Source organism: Magallana gigas, chromosome 8 (assembly GCF_963853765.1).
Source record: "Magallana gigas chromosome 8, xbMagGiga1.1, whole genome shotgun sequence".
NCBI lineage: Eukaryota > Metazoa > Mollusca > Bivalvia > Ostreida > Ostreidae > Magallana > Magallana gigas.
The window spans coordinates 4,156,101-4,177,677 of NC_088860.1; the positions used below are offsets into that span (position 1 = coordinate 4,156,101).

At 35.6% G+C, this 21,577-nt stretch overlaps 1 protein-coding gene and 1 long non-coding RNA gene across 5 annotated transcripts; both read left to right on the forward strand.

Moving 5' to 3' along the window:
* The first annotated feature begins 374 nt into the window (after positions 1–374).
* LOC105337598 (PDZ domain-containing protein 7) lies at positions 375–20,244 on the forward strand. Of its 3 annotated transcripts, XM_034473173.2 has the most exons (18): positions 375–615; positions 915–1,263; positions 2,791–2,946; positions 3,243–3,417; positions 3,517–3,696; positions 3,894–4,041; positions 4,139–4,214; positions 4,335–5,639; positions 10,258–10,344; positions 10,431–10,457; positions 10,916–11,076; positions 12,860–12,951; positions 15,674–15,828; positions 16,369–16,398; positions 17,432–17,624; positions 17,948–18,033; positions 18,250–18,350; positions 19,425–20,244. In XM_034473173.2, exons 2-18 carry the CDS (start codon positions 927–929, stop codon positions 19,563–19,565), a joined length of 3,450 nt encoding a protein of 1,149 aa, XP_034329064.2. In that variant the 5' UTR covers positions 375–615; positions 915–926; the 3' UTR covers positions 19,566–20,244. The 3 variants fall into 3 exon arrangements, with proteins under 3 accessions (XP_034329064.2, XP_011440695.3, XP_065924273.1); XM_011442393.4 differs by lacking the exon at positions 16,369–16,398 and having other exon boundaries at positions 379–615; XM_066068201.1 differs by lacking the exons at positions 375–615; positions 915–1,263 and adding an exon at positions 1,504–1,884.
* Positions 5,874–9,333, forward strand: LOC136271110 (uncharacterized). Of its 2 annotated transcripts, none has more exons than XR_010708946.1 (3): positions 5,874–6,103; positions 7,292–7,575; positions 8,299–9,333. It is a non-coding gene; the product is annotated as an uncharacterized lncRNA (long non-coding RNA). The 2 variants fall into 2 exon arrangements; XR_010708945.1 differs by lacking the exon at positions 5,874–6,103 and adding an exon at positions 6,134–6,324 and having other exon boundaries at positions 8,299–9,332.
* Positions 20,245–21,577: the final 1,333 nt, after the last annotated feature.

A 21,577-nucleotide genomic window follows, 5' to 3' on the forward strand; every position in this document is an offset into this window, starting at 1 on the left:
GGGGGGGTCTGGATTGGAGGTGGGCGGGGGAGTTGATGCATAAACATGGTGTCTGCCACCTGGACTCTCGTCAATCATTCACTATAGTTTGCTAAACATACACTTTAACATTATCTAATCGCCATAATTGAAGTTTAGAATTATGAAATTAGAAAATTGCATGCTGTCATTTCAATGAACACATAGCCAAGCTGCGTGTGTACCAAGGAATAAAAATGGTATTGAAAAAGTTTTGGGGTGGGTATATCCCGCTCTAATTCAAGCATTTACTTTTGTTTAGGAAATGTATTTAATTAATTGATATACAATGTCACTACCAATCTGTTTTGTCAGGGACGTATATACGTCCCTGGTTTTGTCTTCTTTTTAAATACATCTTTATGTTTGAACACTGATGGGTTATCTGAAAAAAAGAAATGAAGAAACTGAATATGTAAACAAAATCATCAATATTTCTGAAGATGTAAAATGACAAATGGAGCAGATATGGTTTTGTCGCGCGACAGCTGGCCAAGTATTGATTTTTTGAACCATGAAATTTAGACGCATCAATTATTCTCCCAAAATCTCGTATTCGGCCTGGGAGTAGCTACCAATGAGACATACATCTACATAGTAAGTAAACTGTATCGTACACATATTGTAAAGGATAATTTGAAATCAAAATTAAAAATGCAGTTTATTCAGTGGTACTTAGAACTGATCATTTATTTGTTTTGTTTGATACATTTGTCATTGCAAGAGTAAATTAATGGTAGTAGGTTGGATTTATTCAAAATTTCATCTTGAAATCGTAAAATACCACCGTGCAGTAAAAATGTATGTGGACGGAGAACGTAGTACAGCCAATATATTTTTTAATCTTGTATTCAATCAATATTCAATTTCCCTTTTTCTCATTTTTTTCCGAAAAGAGCGAAGTTCCAATGGATTACGGTGTTTCGCGGCGGCACACCGCGGTGGAGAGGTTCAATGAGGTGTGTCGGGAGGTGTTAACTGAGCCGGAGCGCCGGGGTCTATACAAACTCCTTAATGACTACTACAAGAGGCGTAGGGTGGAGCGCCTCATCCCCGGGCTCTTCAAGGTCATTCGGGAGGAGAACCGTATGGAGGTCATCCATGTCCTCCGTCGACTGGTTCCGGTCGCGCACCTGCAAGAGTTTGACCGACAGACGCGCCAGAGACAGGCTAGGGGTCAGCTCAAAACCTTTTTCTGGGAAGAAGAGGATGACGGGATAGGCACCACGGTCAGCTTCAGCAGCGGTATGGTTCACTTCAAACAGGAAAATTTTGACAACTTCCCCCACCCAAATTCAACCAAAAAGAAAAAGAAATTTTAAAAAGATATGTTCAACTAATTACCCTTTTCATCCTACTGTAGCTTTTTGTTGATTTATTAAAGTTATAATTAAGACTTTATTTAAATTCTTATAAATATTTTGTTAACTGTTAGACAACTGTGACAGCTACATATTGATGTTTTAAAAAAAAAAAAGGAAATTTGCAGGATGAAGAGTTTTAAAAGTGATTTCATGGAACTAGTTCAGTTATGCCGATATAGAATTAACACATTATGTTAGATTATAAAACTAATTTCATAAATGTTATATATAAATTTTGAAAACCGGGGTCAAAACTGGTCAGTAATCTTCCATTTAAGTGTGGAAAATCTTGCGGAGGATCAAATCTAGTGAAAAAGCAAACTAAAAATCTCATATTTCTAAGGTTTCTTGAAAGACAAAGAAAGCGAGATGTACATCAATAATTCTTAACTTCTCCTCCATTAATTATTAATCCTTGTTCCGTCTTGTGCCGCCATTGTTTTTGGTTTGGCTGGGCAACTTGTTTTCTTAGGCGATTGTCTGGACCAGGTATGTTACTCAGGTAAGAAAACACACCGGGGGCATCTGTCAACACTAGATAGGTGACATATGGACCCGCGATCAATTCACTTAAAGATTGTAATGGAGGTGTGTAATTTTCATCTATAGCGAATGTAGTTAGTATTGATGCGTTTACCAGTATTATCTGATTCTCCAATAAATATTGAGGTAATCAACAACATGTCCGCATATTGTTATTTCTGTTTTAAAATCACAAAAAGTATTGCATACGGCACAATTGCAAGGCGAATAAAATAGGGAATGTTAAAAAGTTTAAATAAGAACAACATATTCATTCGATTACGTTTTACAAAGCAGGATACCAAAAATGTAACAATTTCAACAATGATCGACATAAACTGATTCCACACACACAAAAATAAATCATTACGAAATGTTAAAAAAAAGTAATAATTACGTACATACATCCTAAATTCGTCGTCATTTTCCGAGGCTGAATTAAATAACTCGTTGTTTGCTGTCAGAATTGCTGTTAAATAATTCAGAAACCGGACCAATTTAGTCTGCACCGTGTAATAAAATAACTGCTCTACCTTGTTATTTCCCAGAGCTGATATTTTCTGAATAAACAGAGACCGGGCTGAAATATTTTTTTTTACACAAGAAGTTTGTACGAGGTACACAATCAGAAGCAGTCAAACCACACATGTGCTTGATCCCCAAGTCTTATATACCCGGTAGATATGTCAAACGTTTCCTGGTATTTTAGTCACATATATACCACTGAATGAAATCTCAGTTATGAATGGAATACCAAGAAAGGTCTTTTCATACTTTCTTATATACATGTATCTACTGTATTCTACATCCATTTACTTGTACATGTATGTCAAATATTCATTTTTAATTATGAAATCATACTTATATAAGGCATACTTATTTTCAGAGAGTGAATCAGAGGAAGACTGGGAGCGCGGGGAAATCCGTGACGTCACGCTACTGAGGGACGGGGCTACACAGGGTCTGGGATTCAGCATCAGGGGCGGATCAGAGCATGCGCTAGGGGTGTACGTCAGCGAGGTCATTCCCGACTCTCCGGCAGGTACGGGAATTTCCCCAGCTCTTACCGGATCCCTTGAAAATGGTTGATATAGATAGATGTTTTACAGACTCCACACGAGAAGTCTACAAAATGGAACATAACGTTTTCTTAGAAACTGCGAGTACTACAGCATTAAACTAGATGTACTAGTAACTAATAACACGAGTTACATTTACAGCGATTCTTTGCAAACAAGGACCTAAATTATATTACAGCTAAGTTTTCTGTTCTTAAAAAGCTAATATTAATATCATTCTCTGTAATGGTAATTAACCTTTGAGTGTTTACCTGAGCAGATCGCGGTGGGCTGGAGGTGGGGGACAGGATCCTGGCCGTGGACGGGGTCAGTCTGAAGGACAAACCCAGCAGCATTGTGGAAAGGCTGCTGACCCGCGGACCAGAGGTCACTATGACACTAAAGTGGACCGGGCACCTGCCAAAATGGCGACTGGTTAAAGAAAAAACAGCATGGTCAGTAGAAAACTACTATACGATCTGACATCAATGCAAAATCAAATAAAGTTTCCATGATCCAAAGAATGGATAAAATTAAATATTATTACATTTAAGGTTTGACCATGAGAGAAAAACAGTGGTGTGCGGAGAGTTTGAAAAATGCGGCTCTGTTCACTACATCAAAGGTTTAGACATGGATGTCCCCGAGAGACGAGTGACCCTGGTCAATAACGGAGTACTGGGGATGAACATCAGGGGCGGGTCAGAGTTTTGTCTGGGAATCTATGTGTCAAGGTCAGTACAAGTGTATTTAAGGTCACCTATCACAAACCATAAGACACAATTGAATTTCTTCAAACCACAATGCACAATTCAACTTTTTTCAACCACAAGACATAATTCAACTTTTTAAAACCACAAGATATAATTCAATTTCATAAAACAACAATACCTAAGTTAAAATCCCAAATTCTTCTGCCAATATATTCTAGCCTTGACCCAGGGGGACAGGCAGAGAGTCAGGGAGTGAAGGTCGGAGACCAGATTGCAGACGTCAACGGTGTAAATTTCGATGACGTCACACACGCCAAGGCAATCGAAGTCCTCACAAGCCAGGATCACATTATTATTACGTTAAGAGTAGGTAGTTTGTCTCTGTAATTTGTTTTGTTTAAATTGTTTTCCACTTTAAATTGTATGCGCTACGTCTACTGGAGAATATTTTTTTGATCAACAGGACGTCGGGCGTTATCCAGCGTTTAAAGAAGTCTATGGGAAATATTCCTGGACCAAGGGAAACCTTAGATCTGGAAGTACGTTCACATACTTTATCATGGCACTGAATCAGCTGAACAGTAAATGTTGATATTGCTATTATTATCAATAAAATTCCATAAAACATCAGATTTAATCGTTTCTTATTCTTTACGTAGCCCGCAAACACACAGGACTCCATGTAAAGGTCCCGGTGGAGGTTCTGTCACAAAGATCACGTGATACTATCTCTGATAGCGCTGTCAATGGCGGACTTCCGCTCCAATCAGAAATTTACCTTCCGAGCGCAAGCCAGGGATCGAGTAAAGAAAAGATATCTATTCACACTGACAGCGACGTGGACGATTTAGAATTTGTAAACTTAGAAATGTGGAAACATGCTGAAGGGTTCCAAAATCCTGCCTTCAACCCAGATATCCGAATGAACGGATATACTTCCAGTAACTATGACGATGAATCGGATACGGATGATGGCTCTGGGGTAAAAGGAGAATATAGTATGGACCTGAATAGAATGGGGATGGAGGAATTTGAATTAACCGACATGAGAAACAAACGAGTGACTTTAATGGAAACAAACAGTGAAACAAGGTTCCAGACAACACCAAGCCCCCAAACTGATGACGCAATACATATTGTCAAGCCATCATCGCGCCATATTGTAATGGCTGAGGTTAACAGAGAGGAAGTGATTTATGTGTCAGAAAGGTCACACGGCTCAGACACCTGCTCACTGAACTTGAGCTGCTCACCGGAAACTCGACGTTACACTGCCTGGTCCGACGACGACGAAAAATCCAACCTTTCTGGGGACGGCGAGACCGTCAGCCCGGCATCTACACGGAGGAGTCACATGGAGGACTCGGACTGGGGGTCGGGAATGAATAGCCCGGAACTCACCAATAAGTATAACGTTCACAACATGTCACCGTCACCCGTGTTCAGCATCATTTTACATGACGTCAGCAACCACGAGAGCCACGTCGAGGACGAGGCTGAAGTGAAGGAAGAGATGGAGAGCGCACACGCATCTCCAATTCATCAGGACGCCTCTGTTAACAGACAAGAAAGTACTGGTTTTATAGTGTATGACGAGGAAGATGTCATGAGAAGTTTTGACAGACAAATAAGTGATTTGGAAGAGAGATATTCCGGTTTCGAAAATAATGAGGATTCTGCACAAGAAGACTCCATGAGCTTTTCAACGCAAGATGTACTTATAGATGAAAGCGAACTGTCAATTTTGCAGGTAGAAACGCATGGTAACTCTACTGCGAAATCCAAGCGCCATTCAGTATCATTTGAACTAACCGATACAGAAGATAAAACTGGAGAAGATGACGATGTCGATGTTGGACGAGCACGGCAGACAGATAGACACACGGACGGAGGGACATCGCCGATGACAGAGATCTCAGGAAGCCCGAGGGTACCAAAGTTTTCAGCCAAAGCCTTCAGTAAAGGTAATTAGTGGGGCGACGAAAGGGAACGGGTAATTTTTAGGCGGAAGCGCCTATTGCAATTGCTTTCATGACCTTCTACGTCATAGGTCAAATTCCTGCCCTTTTTCATGGTAAACTATCGGATGTTATTTAAACTAAGGGCACACAACTCTATACCCCCCCCCCCCCCCCACTGTTCCACCCCCGCTTAAACATCGTTTCTGATAATAGAACTGAGGTATGTCTCTAAATTTTTACTTCATCGCTTTTAATTATCCATTGAAAATGCCTATAGCAAAGATAGCAAGTGGCAGATTTACGTTTTTGATAGTACAGGAACGAACGATAACTCTTGCGATGGTATGCGACATAAACAAGGGATAAGCACGGAGTCTGATGCCTGTAGATGAAATTCCGAGGGAAAAATAGTTCAATTTGAAATTGCGTGTTTATGAGTACAGAAGGAAAAATTGATAGGGAAACAGGTAATGAATGCCTTTTATAAAAAAAAAAAAACAAGGGTGTGTATAAATCTATTTAAAAAGATTATAAGAATGATACAATGCTTATAAATTATTTGTAAACATACCAACGTTTCGCGTAGTAATCTCAGACAATACTGCATAACGTTATGCAGTGTAAAAATTTTTGTCAACAAACGCACGTTGAGAACAACCAGTGACTGTCCATCTTCGACATACGTAAGGTAAGTTAGGTAATTAATGTGTTATTTCTCATTGTATAAACGTTTGCCTCATCATTTTAGATTTTCATGTTACAATAATCTTGATCGAGGAGCTGGTACGTTCTTAATCCCCGCTTGTATATTGTGACGTGCGGAGGAGACATGTCACAATATAAAAGCGGGGGTTAGAATCAGAGAAATCTCTGATAAGTATATAAATTTTATGAAAGAATTTATATTGTTTGTGTTAGGCATTCATCGATAATTCTGAAACGTCGGTCTTTTGTTATGAATACTGTACAAGGCGAGGCCTACAGGATATCTTTAAAGATTAAAATTTAGCACAATGGAATCGAATATAAAGGAAGATAACATTTCCTTTTTTTAAACCTTTAATATTTTGTGACATCTTTGCAGATCTATATGTTCATATGGTGATTTTATAATATGTTACGAACTGCGCTGTATGATATAGGGTTCATTCATTTTGCTTATAAAAAAATACCATATTCAGCTTGGTTTAAAAATGACTCATGAATAATGCAAATGAATTTTCTCTAAAAATATCTCAAATATAGCTTTTAAGTATCATACAAGATACAATTCATGGTTGATATAATGAATATTTCAGATAGGCTATTGCAAAGATATTCAATTGAACATTTAAAAAAAAATTAATATGATTTATCCTTTAACCTACTGTATTTACTTGTATCTCATAATTACCTTATCATTACTCTATAATGAGAGTGACTATGGAAATTTCTCTACATCATAATTTATATGATAATTTTGATGACTGCATCTTTTGTTTTTAAATTTTAAAATTTCCAATTCATGAGAACTTGGGCTATATACCAGTATATCTTTGATCCACCATGTTCATGATTAATTGCAATTCCAAAAAGACTCAATTATATACCTGACAATGATTATAGATAATAACCTTACATATATCTATTTGTTCTATATGTATATGTTCTTTCAGATGAATGTCAAGAAACTGATTAACATTAACTGACAAGAGGAGACAATGAGAGCCCAACATCATTCTTCATCTCTGGTGAAGGGGAGAGTTGGTAAATTTGGGTGCACGGCTAAATTCAAGCAAAATAAAGAAAAAGATGGATGCTATAAAAATGCGGTGTTGGCTTCCCAGTTCAGCACTTTTAAAGAGGGACAAACATTGCACGTTTGCAACTTCTAAATGGAAGCAGGGCATCTGAAATATGCTGGAATCCTCATCTTAATGGCCTTAACACCATTTTCAAGGTTAGTAAATACAACTAAATTTAAATACGATATTCCCCGTGGTTTTCTTGTTTAAGTATGAACTAATTATACCCATGCTCGGAAGGAGAGGGGGTATATTATTTTACCCTTGTATGTCTGTTTGTCTATATCACAAATTTTGTCAAAGATATCTCAGCAACAATCGCAGATGCTTGAAATTTTAACTCAGTCTTTGTTAAGGCATGCCATTCGGTAGGATTAATTTTTCAAAATTTTGATGTCAACTTCCCATTACATGTAATGTTAACTATGCTTTTTTGTATACACATCAGAGCAGGGGTATCACTAGTGAGCATTGACTCACAGATATCTTGTTGTCATATCTTTAATAATATAGTAAATATTCTTGTACTAAATGCAATTTAAAACTGAAGAATTTTGGAGAAAAAACATTAAACTTTCATTTACAGTTCAATCACTTTATTTTCCATTACTTGTACATGTATGTAATATACCAAAATAACCTTACAATTATTGATAATTCATATTGTGCGATCTTTTTATATATCTCATCCTTTATTTGCAAAATACATGTCTACTTTTGAAAATAAATTATTTAAGGTAAAACACATATAAATTCAAAATATTTTATAGATTAATTTTTTTTAAAATCCATATTTTCTTTATTGGAGGTCAAGTATATTGTAATGAAATATTGCTTGATAACATATCCATTATTCATTTTTCATCAACACATTTTAGAATATCCTGCTGAAAAAGACAGTTTTCATTGGTATAATGGATGCAAGACAACACTAGTGAATTGAAATTGTTGTTCCACAAATGGCACACCCCAGGATTACACGCTTCCCAAAAACACCATTACAGCATGCAGCCATAAAGGGATTCTTTGAAAGTCTATGTTCTGTAATGGTGGAAGTTCTCTTGAAGATTCCATTAGTATTAAAATAAAAACTTAAAAGTTAAAAGTTCAAATGTCTTCAATACTAGAGACCTGTGATTTGACAGTACAACATGGAGCAATTGTAAAGGACACATAATTTGTACATTATTGAATATCAATATATAGTTATCCATAAATTACTGGGCTTTTACATTGTATTTTAATTCTCAACATTTGCATATATGTTTAATCTTTGTAAAATATGTTTGGTATACAGTACAGTAAGTAAATACATTCTTTTTAAGTTTTAAACATTTGTCAACAAAATATATGAACTGCAATCTGTGGATCAATTAGAGGTCTGCAATTCTCCACAAATAAAATGACTTTGAAATCACCCTGTTACTGTTAAACTTGAGAATATATTAAGAAAACATCTAAAAATCTTTGTTAAATACCTTTTTTTTACAACACATTGTCCAGATATTTTGTGTATTATTCTATGAAGCTGATTTCTCAATGGCTATTGCTTCTCAGGTAAGCAAAGTGACACACATACTACTTCTGTAAAATACTGTAATCAAATGATGTACAAATATAACTTCTGCATTTTTGTGAAACATTATTGTTAATAATAAAATACTACAGTTTCAGAAGTTCAGTTTACTAAATTCTAATACTATAATATTCTTTCATCATTTTGATGTCAAAGTGAACATTTTTAATAAATCGGCATAAGAAATGAAAATGTATATCTGTAATTTCAGCTTGCATATAAGTATCAACTGTTATACAAATGTACTTCACCAAATAAATGTTTTGATGTTTAAATTGCTCTTCTCATCGAATCTTTATTTAAGGCATGATCCAGACTAATCTGGTGCAGTAACAGAGTATTTCCACATTTACTACATGTATATACCTTAATTGACATATTAGAATAGTGTTTTATGTTCTCAAACTAATTCTTAAAAAGAAAAAAGTTATAATAACACTATGACATTGACAACCTGCAATCATGCTTCCGCCTATCAGTACTTTCAGTACTTTGATTGGGAGTTGATTTTAATCAACTCTCCTATGCAGTTACTCTGGCAAACCGAAAGTGAAACAGTGTTTGGACCTAAGCACAAATCATCACCGCTGACAAGATTTAGTTCTTGAAAATAATCGATAAATTCGATGTAATGTATCTTGAAGCATTGGTTTTTAAGAAACTTATTTATGAATACCTTGAAAATAGTCAGATGTTAAATAGTACGAACAATTTAGATATTTTTTACAGTCGTATGTATTCATACGCCAGAGTTCAATAAAGTCTTGTTCAACCATCGGCTGTCTCCGTAAATCTCCGACAAGCAGAGAATCATTCTCTATTTAGATGTCGCGTCATCAAGCTTTCACGTGACCTGGTGTACACATTCTCTTGCTTGTTGGAGATCAACGGAGACAGCCGAGCATCTGACTGAACGAGACTAGAGTTCATAATTGCTTGAATCCTTACATTTTTTTGAATATTTCGATTACTTATACATAGTTTGATGGAATCAATTCTATCTTTAATCATAACACAACACGATTCATACGGGTGTTTCTCAAAATTCTTGTCGGAAAAGTCCGAGAATTCATATTATAAAAATGTGCATAATTCAAAGATAGATTATAAACTACTTGCCAAGCAAAGTAACATGTCGTTGATTTTAAAATGAATAATAATTGATAAAATCAACTCCCGTCAGTACTTCAGTACTTTGATTTAGAATGAGTCCACTAGTTTCCATGAATAGAGTTATATGATATTTCACCGTTCTTTGTAGATCCCACTTCAAGAAGCCGTGCTCTTGGAAACTGGAAGATTCTAAGAGACAAAGTAAAGGGGAGTCTACGGATCAAGCCCCTCTCACGTCAGTTACTGTTTATATTTCGTTACTGGTTGACAAACTTATTGTTCAAATTGATTGATTAATAAATTTTTGTTTGACATTTTCAGGCAAAGGGTTGGAGGAAAGATTAAAAGGTAAACTTTGAAAGAAAGTACGACCAAATGCAAATATATTATATCAGAAGGGATGAGAATATTTTAATTTTCACCATTTTTTTTTCAAACTGAACAACTTGAGTTTTTGCAATTAGAAATGTAGAATATTTCAAAATCTTTGAATGTTTTCTTAGACTATGAATACAAAAATTAATGAGATTAAGTAGTGAGTATTTGTCAGAATACCGACAATAGACATTTGATTTTAATGTGAAAATATTTGCGTGTTCAAATCATTTGCAAAAATTTCGAGAGCTGAATGATTTTAAGGTGCAACAAGGTAGATCAGCTATAATTTGATTTGTAAACGAAAAAAAAGCAATAAATGTTTTTGTGAGAAAGATTTGGTTTGTTCTCGTAACCACAAATACTATATACTGCAATGTACAATCAGTTAATATGCATAAATTTTCAGGTTTTTTAAAATTTCTTTTCAGAGGTGTCAAAAGAACAGGATCAGTCGGGGAGGAGTGTAGTGTCCTCCACAAAGTTCCACAAAACCACTGTGTCCTCCAACAGCATCAAAACCTTGGAGGAAGCGGCCAAGAGGTTCCTGGATTCCGGAGAGTTGTCCAGCATGCTGGCACAGATCAGGAAGGTATGGTAATACAGTAAAAATAGTCTACCTACATTTCAAAGAGCTATTATAAGTTCTGTGCCCAAAAATCAAAAATGAATGCAAAATCAGAAATGTAGCCACATATCAGAACGGTTATATTAGAAGAGTATCCAAAGACCAAGCCATCACACGGTGTAATGAGACAACAGGGATAAACATAGAGGAAGAGCAGCTGCTGTGATCATAATGAACGTCGGTAAAGACAATGGTACAATCAGAAAGATGACAAAAGATCAGAAAAATTAAACGAAAAGCAATCTTCAAAAAGATAAAAAAGGCAAAATCAGAAATGTAACAAAGTATCAGAACAGGTAAATCAGAGAAGTATCCAAAGATCAGAAAGGTAACGAAAGATCAGAAAGGTTATCGAATATCAGAAAGGTGACCAGAGATCAGAAAGGTTACCAAAGATCGGAAAAGTGACCAGAGTTCAGAAAGGTTACCAAAGATCAGAACGGTACCAAAGATCGGAAAAGTGACTAGAGATAAGACAGGTTACCAGAGATAGGAAAAGTGACTAGAGATCAGACAGGTTACCAGAGATAGGAAAAGTGACTAGAGATCAAACAGGTTACCAAAGATAGGAAAAGTGAGATCAGAAAGATGACAAAAGATCAGAACAAACAATTATATCGTATTGCAAAATACACATGTTCTTTCGAGTTATCTCGCATTAAACATCAACTACTCGTGAAATGTAATGTTGTTTAACGGTTTGGGTTATCTCGCTTGACACGAAGAAAAGCAAAGCGTTTTAGTGAGAAATTATTTTTATCAGTTTAGGTTTTGTTTGTGCGATGTAAACAGTGTCAAGAAAATGAACACTTAAATGATGGAGCAATAAAGAATTTAAAACTTGACTCTCATCCGGGGACTCTTGTACTTCCCCACAGCTGCAGGTGCTTGATACAGAAAGGCAAAAGACCTATTTTATTTCTAGTTATTTAAAGCTTGGAGATAAAATTCGAGTAACCGTTTGAAAAACGAACGAAAATTAATGAACACTAGAAGGTCTTCATAGAATGAAAGATTTAATGTAAAGTGAGTGGATTGTTACAAGAGCTATTAATGTACTTTTATCTTATTTTGACAAGCGCATAATCAGATGAGGGCTTTTTTTATCCGCTGTGTACCTAATGATAAATTTACAGCAACTCCGCGCTTTAATTTGTTTGTCTCATCTAGTATCAAAAGCCTACGCTCCCCCTTTAGCTTCTGACAGCTGTTTCTGTTATGTAAGAATTAACACAACGAGATGATGAAACGGAGCTACAAAGAATTAATAGTAGATTAAAGACACTCGCCTAATGAGAAGATGGTCTGCTATGGTTGTATAATGGACTATTAGAAATAAAAAAGGAAGAGAAACCAATCTGTAGGATCTATCTAATTAGAACTAAGTGAAGCTTTTCCCAACTCGTTATAATATAAGGAATCTCAGGATGAAAAGACCCGTATTACGGCAAATAATGACTTGGCCGTGTCCCCCTCCCCTCACTCACGCGCTTCTGTCGAGTCATTAACTGGTCTGTAATATGTGGAATGTAATTAACGGATTTATAAACAATGCTTATATCTTCCGGCTACATTTAACTTTTTTTTTTCTCAAAAAGTCACATAGTACACAATGTTAAATATCACTAAACGGTCATTAGGTGCGAGGACAAATTCCCCGTACTGTTTAATGTAGAAGAACTAACGACTTTGGTCTGATTAATGATTTGTTCGTTTTAGTACAATGATGAATGATTTTTTGTCTTAGTACCATGAGACCCACGACCTGGACAGCTTACTTGAAGTCTTGCTGGCGATGTTGGATACCCCCGAAAAAATCCTGCTTCTTAGAGAAATCAGGTATCTTTATTGAAATATTTCCATAGGACAACAAATTTTGCTCAAGACAACCATCCTTTATTTTACACAATTTAGTCTATTATTTGCTAAAACAAGCACTTTGAACCAGGTATGGAAATAGTTAAGGAAGCTGTGTGGTCTATAATTTGTTCGGTACAATCACTTTGAAACTTACTTAACTTAAGGTCTTAAGATTGCCACATAACGTCATCGGGAGCATTGCGGGTTATTTGACCGTTATCAGCTTTAATTTGAGTGTAATGTGGGTCATGGTTTTGCCAATAAATGTTTCTTGATTTTTAATTGTGTTTTATCACACTTTATATGGGAAAAGACAATAATATATAACAATTTAGATAGTTAATTAGGTTGAGGTTTTCTTGGGTTACAGGTCTGTCATCTACTGTATTTGCTTTGGTTGTATTTATATAATATACTGTATTTTCTGTGGTTGTATTCGTATCATCTACAGTATTTGCTGTGGTTGTATTTGTATCATCTTCTGCATTTGACTTGCTGTGGTTGTATTGGGCTCATCTATTGTATTTGCTGTGGTTGTATTGATATCGTCTACTGTACTTGCTGTGGGTTTATTGGTATCATCTACTGTATTTGCTTGTGGTTGTATTGATATCATCTGCTGTATTTGCTGTTGTTGTATTGATATCATCTACTATATTCGCTGTGGTTGTATTGGTATCATCTACTGTACTAGCTGAGGTTGTATTGGTATCATCTACTGTATTTGCTGTGGTTGTATTGATATCATCTACTGTATTTGCTGTGGTTGTATTGGTATCATCTATTGTATTTGCTCTGGTTGTATTGATATCATCTACTGTATTTGCTGTGGTTGTATTGGTAACATCTACTGTATTTGCTGTGGTTGTCTTGGTTTACAGATCTGTCATCTACTGTATTTGCTGTGGTTGTATTGGTATCATCTACTGTATTTGCTGTGGTTGTATTGGTATCATCTACTGTATTTGCTGTGGTGGTATTGTCACATCTACTGTATTTGCTGTGGTTGTAATGGTATCATCTACTGTATTTGCTGTGGTTTTCTTGGGTTACAGGTCTGTCATCTACTGTATTTGCTTTCGTTGTATCAATATAATATACTGTATTTTCTATGGTTGTATTCGTATCATCTACTGTATTTGCTGTGGTTGTATTTGTATCATCTACTGTATTGGACTTGCTGTGGTTGTATTGGGGTCATCTACTGTATTTGCTGTGGTTGTATTGATATCATCTACTGTATTTGCTGTGGTTGTATTGGTATCATCTTCTGTATTTGCTGTGGTTGTATTGATATCATCTACTGTATTTGCTGTGGTTTTCTTGGTTTACAGATCTCTCATCTTCTGTTTTTTCTGTGGTTGTATTGGTTTCATCTACTGTATTTGCTGTGGTTGTATTGGTATCATCTACTGTATTTGCTGTGATTGTATTTGTATCATCTACTGTATTTGCTGTGGTTGTTTTGATATCATCTACTGTATTTGCTGTGGTTGTATTGATATCGTCTACTGTACTTGCTGTGGGTTTATTGGTATCATCTATCATCTATTGGTATCTTGGGTTACAGATCTGTCTTCTACTGTATTTGCTGTGGTTGTATTGTTTCACAGATCTCTAATCTACTGTATTTGCTGAGCCTGTGGTTGTATTGGATTACAAATTTGTCATCTTTTGTATTTGCTGTAGTTTTAATGGTTTACAGGTCTTTCATCTACTGTTTTTACTTTGGTTGTATTGTGTTACAGTTCTGCCTACAACTGTATTTAGTGTGGTTGTATTGGTATCATCGACTGTATTTGCTGTGGTTTTCTTGGGTTACAGGTCTGTCATCTACTGTATTTGCTTTCGTTGTATCAATATAATCTACTGTATTTTCTATGGTTGTATTCATATCATCTACTGTATTTGCTGTGGTTGTATTTGTATCATCTTCTGTATTTGACTTACTGTGGTTGTATTGGGGTCATCTACTGTATTTGCTGTGGTTGTATTGATATCATCTACTGTATTTGCTGTGGTTGTATTGATATAATCTACTGTATTTGGTGTGGTTGTATTGGTATCTACTGTATTTGCTGAGGTTGTATTGGTATCATCTTCTGTATTTGCTGTGGTTGTATTGATATCATCTACTGTTTTTGCTGTGGTTGTATTGGTTTACATATCTGTCATCTACTGTATTTGCTGTGGTGTTATTGATATCGTCTACTGTATTTGCTGTGGTTGTATTGATGTCGTCTGCTGTACTAGCTGAGGTTGTATTGATATCATCTACTATATTCGCTGTGGTTGTATTGGTATCGTCTACTGTATTTGCTGTGGTTTTCTTAGTTTACAGATCTGTCGTCTTCTGTTTTTTCTGTGGTTGTATTGGTTTCATCTACTGTATTTGCTGTGGTTGTATTGGTATCATCTACTGTATTTGCTGTGGTTGTATTGGTATCATCTACTGTATTTGCTGTGGTTGTTTTGATATCATCTTCTGTATTTGCTGTGGTTGTCTTGGTTTACATATCTGTCATCTACTGTATTTGCTGTGGTTGTTTTGGTTTACATATCTGTCATCTTCTGTATTTGCTGTGGTTGTTTTGGTATCATCTTCTGTATTTGCTGTGGTTGTATTGATATCACCTACTGTATTTGCTGTAGGTTAATTGGTATCATCTACTGTATTTGCTGTGGTTGTATTGGTTTACAGATCTGTCATCTACCCAGTGGACATCTATAGGTTCGAGCTCTCCGTCAGTCGGTACGAAACCGAGGCTTACGAGAAGCTGTCCACCAAACTACACCTGTACCTGAACCACGAGAAGGACAGGAAACCCAGGAAACACCTGCTGCACACCGAGACAGGTAGGGGCTTGTCCAGCTATTTCATGTTTCTATCGATGTTGTTAAAAGTTAGAGTATATAAATACGGTAATTTTTCATATGCCATTTTATTTGTTATTTAGTGACAAATTATATTATGATGAGTGTTAGAGTAGTGTGTGTATTACTAGTATTTTAATTTATTTTTGGATTGATGTAACAAAGATTAGAATCAAAGAATATACATGTAGTACTTAATATATTCAAATGAGCTATAGAAGTCTGTAATTCCATTATTGTCGAAACCAGCTATATAAACGAGGACAGTACAACAAGGATGCATTGCCACAAGTCAATGCCTACAATGCAAAAGCCTTTGACTAGATATATATGAACATGCTCGCTTCTTGCAGTTGAATTCTTTTTTTTTTATGTCCCTATCAAGTTGTTAAAAGCTTTCTTATATGTATCATATTTCTGTACAGATAATCACAACATTTAGATAAAATTTCACAAATCATTTGGGTCATGCATTCCAACAAATCAAATGCAATAATAAAATCATGTAATTCCTTTAAACAGACGCCATTCCGGAAATGGGTTACGCAATCGGTATTCCCCGTGTTGTAACAGTGTTGTATGACGTCACAGTTAGATATTGTTATCATTATCACACATGTCTGATAATGCATGAAGTTTTGATGTATTGAAATATTAATATATCTTATCATTCATATATTTCAAATAAATAAAAATTAAATTTCAGTGCAGATTGGGTTTTGACACATTTATTATTCATCCGTAATGCTTCGAATGATACACCAGATAAAGTTATACTGAATGAGGCAGTTATCTGTAGGCGCACTTCTCTTAACTTATAGCAAATTACTTTTTGCAATGCCAACATATAAAAATGACGGAAACATTCAAAAACAAATTTATTCTTTTTTATTTCCATGTTAAACTTTTTTATTTAAAATATGTCAAGGATACTGCCTCCGCCAAAAAAAAAAAATAGGAATAAAAGTACGAAATCAATCCAATTGAAATATATTTTGTGAGCATTGTTTTCTAAAATAAAGACATATTTTATTCGTATACAATTTGTTTCAGATCAATTTGTTAACATTTAAAAAAAAAAATCAACACTGATATAGAGGTCCGATGGACCGGGTGTTAAAATTCCATAATTCCATTTACTGTAAACCAACTTTTATTCGCGTGCGAGAAATTTGCGCGAGGTTAGCGAGAGCCTTGTCATCGCGAATATTTCTCGCCGTGAATCAATCCTTTGTCTATTATAGTTTTTATAACAATACAGGTCTGGATAAGACTAGGTCGCAAACATTAGTCGTCGCAAACACGTTTATCGGCAGTTCATCGCGAAATAAAGTCGCCGCGAATAAAAATTGGTTTACAGTACTAATACATGTATATAATATACATGTCTCTGTATTTGTTTATGATACACATGCCATGCCACTATAATAAATCATTTTAAAACTACTTATTTATTTACAGCCAAAATAAGAGCAAATCAAAATTTATTAGTATACATATTCCAATTCCTCACAATTTCTTAATTTCCAAAACTTCTATAATGTGCGAGGTTGTTGACCTTGTGTATTATTACGCTCGTTGACAGATGAGCACGGTCATTTCTACGTGAAGTCGGTGGAGCAGTTTTCCCGGGAGCAGGAGATGAAGAGGACCGTAGTGGAGGCACTGTCTGGAGCCAGGGACAGCTACAGACAGACAGACACACCCAAACAGATTGACACATCCAGGGGAAATTCCGGACTGGGCAGCGGGACAGCCTCGATCCTGGAGGACACTAGGTAGTGTCCTTGTTTCACTATAGATAGACGAATTAGAGATAAGTGTTTTTAAGTTTGACAATGTTTAGATGACAGAACAGTGCGTAGACACTAAAAACCACAAAAACACCCCAAAACGCAAAGACAATATGTAAAATGCTCAGTATATTTAAGCTTTACATTGATTTTCTAGTATGAAATATACAGGTCCGTCAATGACGAGACATTTTTCAAAAATATAGGAAGAAACAAACAAATAAAACACAAAACAACAAAACAAAACACAAATCAATCTAAATAAGGAGTTTTGTGATTCTGTTCTAAACTTATCTTTGATTTTCCAGAAGCGACATTGGTTCCTTAGCGTCATTTGATTTATCAGCACGAAAAACAATAACAGCCAATATTTCTAAAAACAAACAGAATCTAGGTAAGGTTTCTATGATAAAGACATCAAAATCATTACTTCGATTAGTAGAGCAACTTTTTATTCCTGAAAGACGTGAATTAATCATATTTCATGAAAACGGTATTTATAAATATACTTCAATCGAACACCATCTAATTATTCAATTTAAAATATTTAAAATTTTAGTCATGTTACAAAGTGATATTGTTATTTTTTCATGTACCTCCACACTTACAGGATTGTGTGTGTCTGGGGGGATAGAGAGCAGGGTACAGCCAGAGATCAAGGTGGAACAGGTGTTGGAGGGCGGGGCGGCGGCGGATGAACCGGCGATACAGGTAGAGTGACGTATACGTCCACGTTTACGTAAAAAGTAACGTAATTTTTTTTCCGTTGAAAAATTGATTGATTTAAATGATAAATGATCTCGGACACTTACTTGGCAAGCGAAGATGAAAAATAAACACAAACATGCATACAACTAAACGTATCATCCAACCCCAACCAAGACAAAACGAAGAGAAGGCGACACAGCGCACGGGAGCAGTTAGCCGCAGCTAAATACTAAGTTAACCTGTAAACGAAATTTTGTAATAAAAAGTTGTTTTCTCCAAAAAGTTTAAATTTGAGAAATGGGGGTCATTTTAAAATCAGCAGAAATGCAGAAAAGAGGCGCGACTAGCGGAAAGGAACCATACATAGAGGCTGGTTTTCTGGAGTTGATTTTAATCAACTCTCCTATGCAGTAACTCTGGCAAACCGGAAGTGAAACTGTGTTTGGACCTAAGCACAAATCATCGCCGCTGACAAGACTTAGTTTTCGAAAATAATCGATATTCGATGTAATGTATTCTGAAGCATTGTTTTTTAAGGAAACTTATTTATGAATACTTTGAAAATAGCCAGATTTAAATGGTACGAACAACTTTTTGCAGTCGTATGTGTTCTTTTGCCAGAGTTCAATATCGTCTCGTAAACCATACGCTCGGCTGTCTCCGTAAATCTCCGACAAGCAGAGAGATTAACGGAGATAACCGAGTGTCTGGTTAAACGAGACTAAAGTTCAATATTGCTGGGTTCCATACAATTTCCAAAAATATTTCCATGACTGATGCATACATTGATGGAATTAATTAGATCTTTAAATATTACACAACATGATTCATATGGTGTATTCCCGGAATTCTTACAATTGTAGGAAAAGCTCAAAAATTCATATTATAAAAATGTGCTTAACTCAAATACGAATAAGAAACTACTTGCCATGCGAAATTACATATCGTTGATTTTAAAATAAAATAATAATCGAGAAAATCAACTCCCGTCAGTACTTCAATACTTGATTAAAACTGATACAGCTTTAGCTTTTACTTGAGCGTGATCTAGTATGTGATTTCTTGTTGGTTGTACAGCCGGGGCTGGTGATCCTATCCATTGACGGACAGTCCATGGTGGGAGTCAGACACACGGTGGCCGTAGACGCCCTCAGGTCGTCCTTCAGCAACAAGCGGAGGGTCAACATGACGCTGGTCCTACTAAACCCCGACACATGATGATCACGTGATCGGAGAAGAGAAACCATTACATCACGATAACTTCTATCTCGTTAACATAATGCTGTTACAATAGCTTGATTTCTATATTCGATTTACTTTGAAAATTCTATTATTGTTATTTGTCACATGTTTACTTAAAATCCATATGGATGCATGCATAAACATACATTTTAGCTATACATATATATAGTAGCCATGTAGATGCATAACATCATAAACTCTTTCTTAGAATTCTGTGAATGATTTAGTATTTCCTTTTGTAAAGATCCTAGCTGTTATTTATATGTAAAAAAATCTAGTCATTTAAATTTATGTAATATTGTAATGTAGCATTTTACGTTTTATAAATACATGTCTAGTATAATTCAAGTTAGATTACAAACTACATGTATCCCTCTCGCGTTCTCTTGCGCATGCTTGTATTGTTGTCCTACAATCACGTGTTTGTCCTCGGCGAAAGGCATTATGGGAACAGGTTTATCGTTGCTGTCCTGTCTCTTCATTAACTTCGTCTTTTCTGTATAAACTTCCGTTGCAAACTTTCACCTTTAACCTTTGAACATGAAATATCTTTCATTCATATATTATACATTTGCATATTGTATCATTGGACGTATTCTCGTTCACATTGTGTCTTACATCATTTGTAACGGAATAAAAAGAAAAGACAAACCATGATGATCTTGATTTATGATTTATCAACGTATTTTTGTTGTATCACAGGCCATTGTGTTTTTAAACTCCAGTAGATTGTGGATTCCCCGCATTTACAGTGACATTATATCTACATTTATATACAGCTGGTTGATCTCAGCAGAAAGGCGTCACGTTCACTGTTATTAAAGTTGATTTTCTTGTTTATTCAAATGCCCTGATCTGAGATGGATAAATCCTTTATAATGATCTGCAGTTCTCATTTTTATAATATCAGGAATATCCGTAGCTGAATTTTATAAAAGTTCTTATTTTAGGCGTAGTTTCTTTTCTTTCTGCAATTAGTCTCAACCCCAGTTCAAATGCGCTTTACAAGGACGCATTACAGTTCTAGTAACTTTTTTGAAGTTTTGAAAGTCATACTTTTGGTATCATTTGGTTTTACTACCAAATAAAAAAAATTGAATATGGTTATCTAATATTGAAAGTCTGCGAAGCTCTTGCCTTGTATTGTTGAAATGTTACGGGAGTTGAATACAAGAAACGTTAACTTGTACCGCCAGCTTTATAAAAATAAGCAGAAGTAACACGCCATTAAAACAAGAAATTAATTTCACACGTACTTTCTGCATGAGAAACCTGTACTTAACTATATGTAAACGGTAGATTTAGATGTTTTATAATTGCCAACCAAACTTAATTCTCTTAGGCAAAGAGCAATACCCTCTCTAATTTAAGACCCCAAATTACTAATTAAGCCAACAGTTTAGAGCATACTTCAAATCTTTTGCACTGATTCATAACAATCTAATATAATGGCCAACATCAATTTATTTTCAAAAACAACATGCGGAGTCTTAAGTCACCTGCAAGCAATTACAGAGAATTTACAGAAGAAGGAAAATGCTGTTGTGCAGGTTTACAACGGTAATAAAGAGAGCGAAGAAAAAGCTCACTAATGAGATTATATTGGTAATTACCTTCGATGCACGTGAGGGTTTAGACCTACATTATACATACACAGAGTTGTCTAATAGCTGTAATTTACGTCTTTTTCTATGGAGCATAATTTGGATAATTTTCTTAAGAGGTCGATAAATTGCACGGGAGCTCTTCTCTTAAGCACCCCATTCAAAAGCGTCGGAAAGTAGATGAGTTAGTGGGGAGAACGGTAATATCACAAGCGTCTTTTAAGTAAAAGAGTCTTCATGTAATTTGAAGATGGGGAAAAAATTGCGCCAAATTGCCATTCCTTGATCACTTAAAGCGCGCGGGCTTTGCTGCCGATTGGGACTTGTGAGGGTGTTACTGATGCCAGCTTCTTTGATTTAATACATAAAATTTCTCCACGAATA

Bases quoted from the DNA above. Each gene is read 5' to 3' on its own strand.
- LOC105337598 (XM_034473173.2), top strand. From the start codon at position 927: ATGGATTACGGTGTTTCGCGGCGGCACACCGCGGTGGAGAGGTTCAAT. The intron at 3,418-3,516 runs GTCAGTAGAAAA...ATTACATTTAAG, and splicing joins GTTAAAGAAAAAACAGCATG to GTTTGACCATGAGAGAAAAA. The intron at 3,697-3,893 runs GTCAGTACAAGT...AATATATTCTAG, and splicing joins CTGGGAATCTATGTGTCAAG to CCTTGACCCAGGGGGACAGG.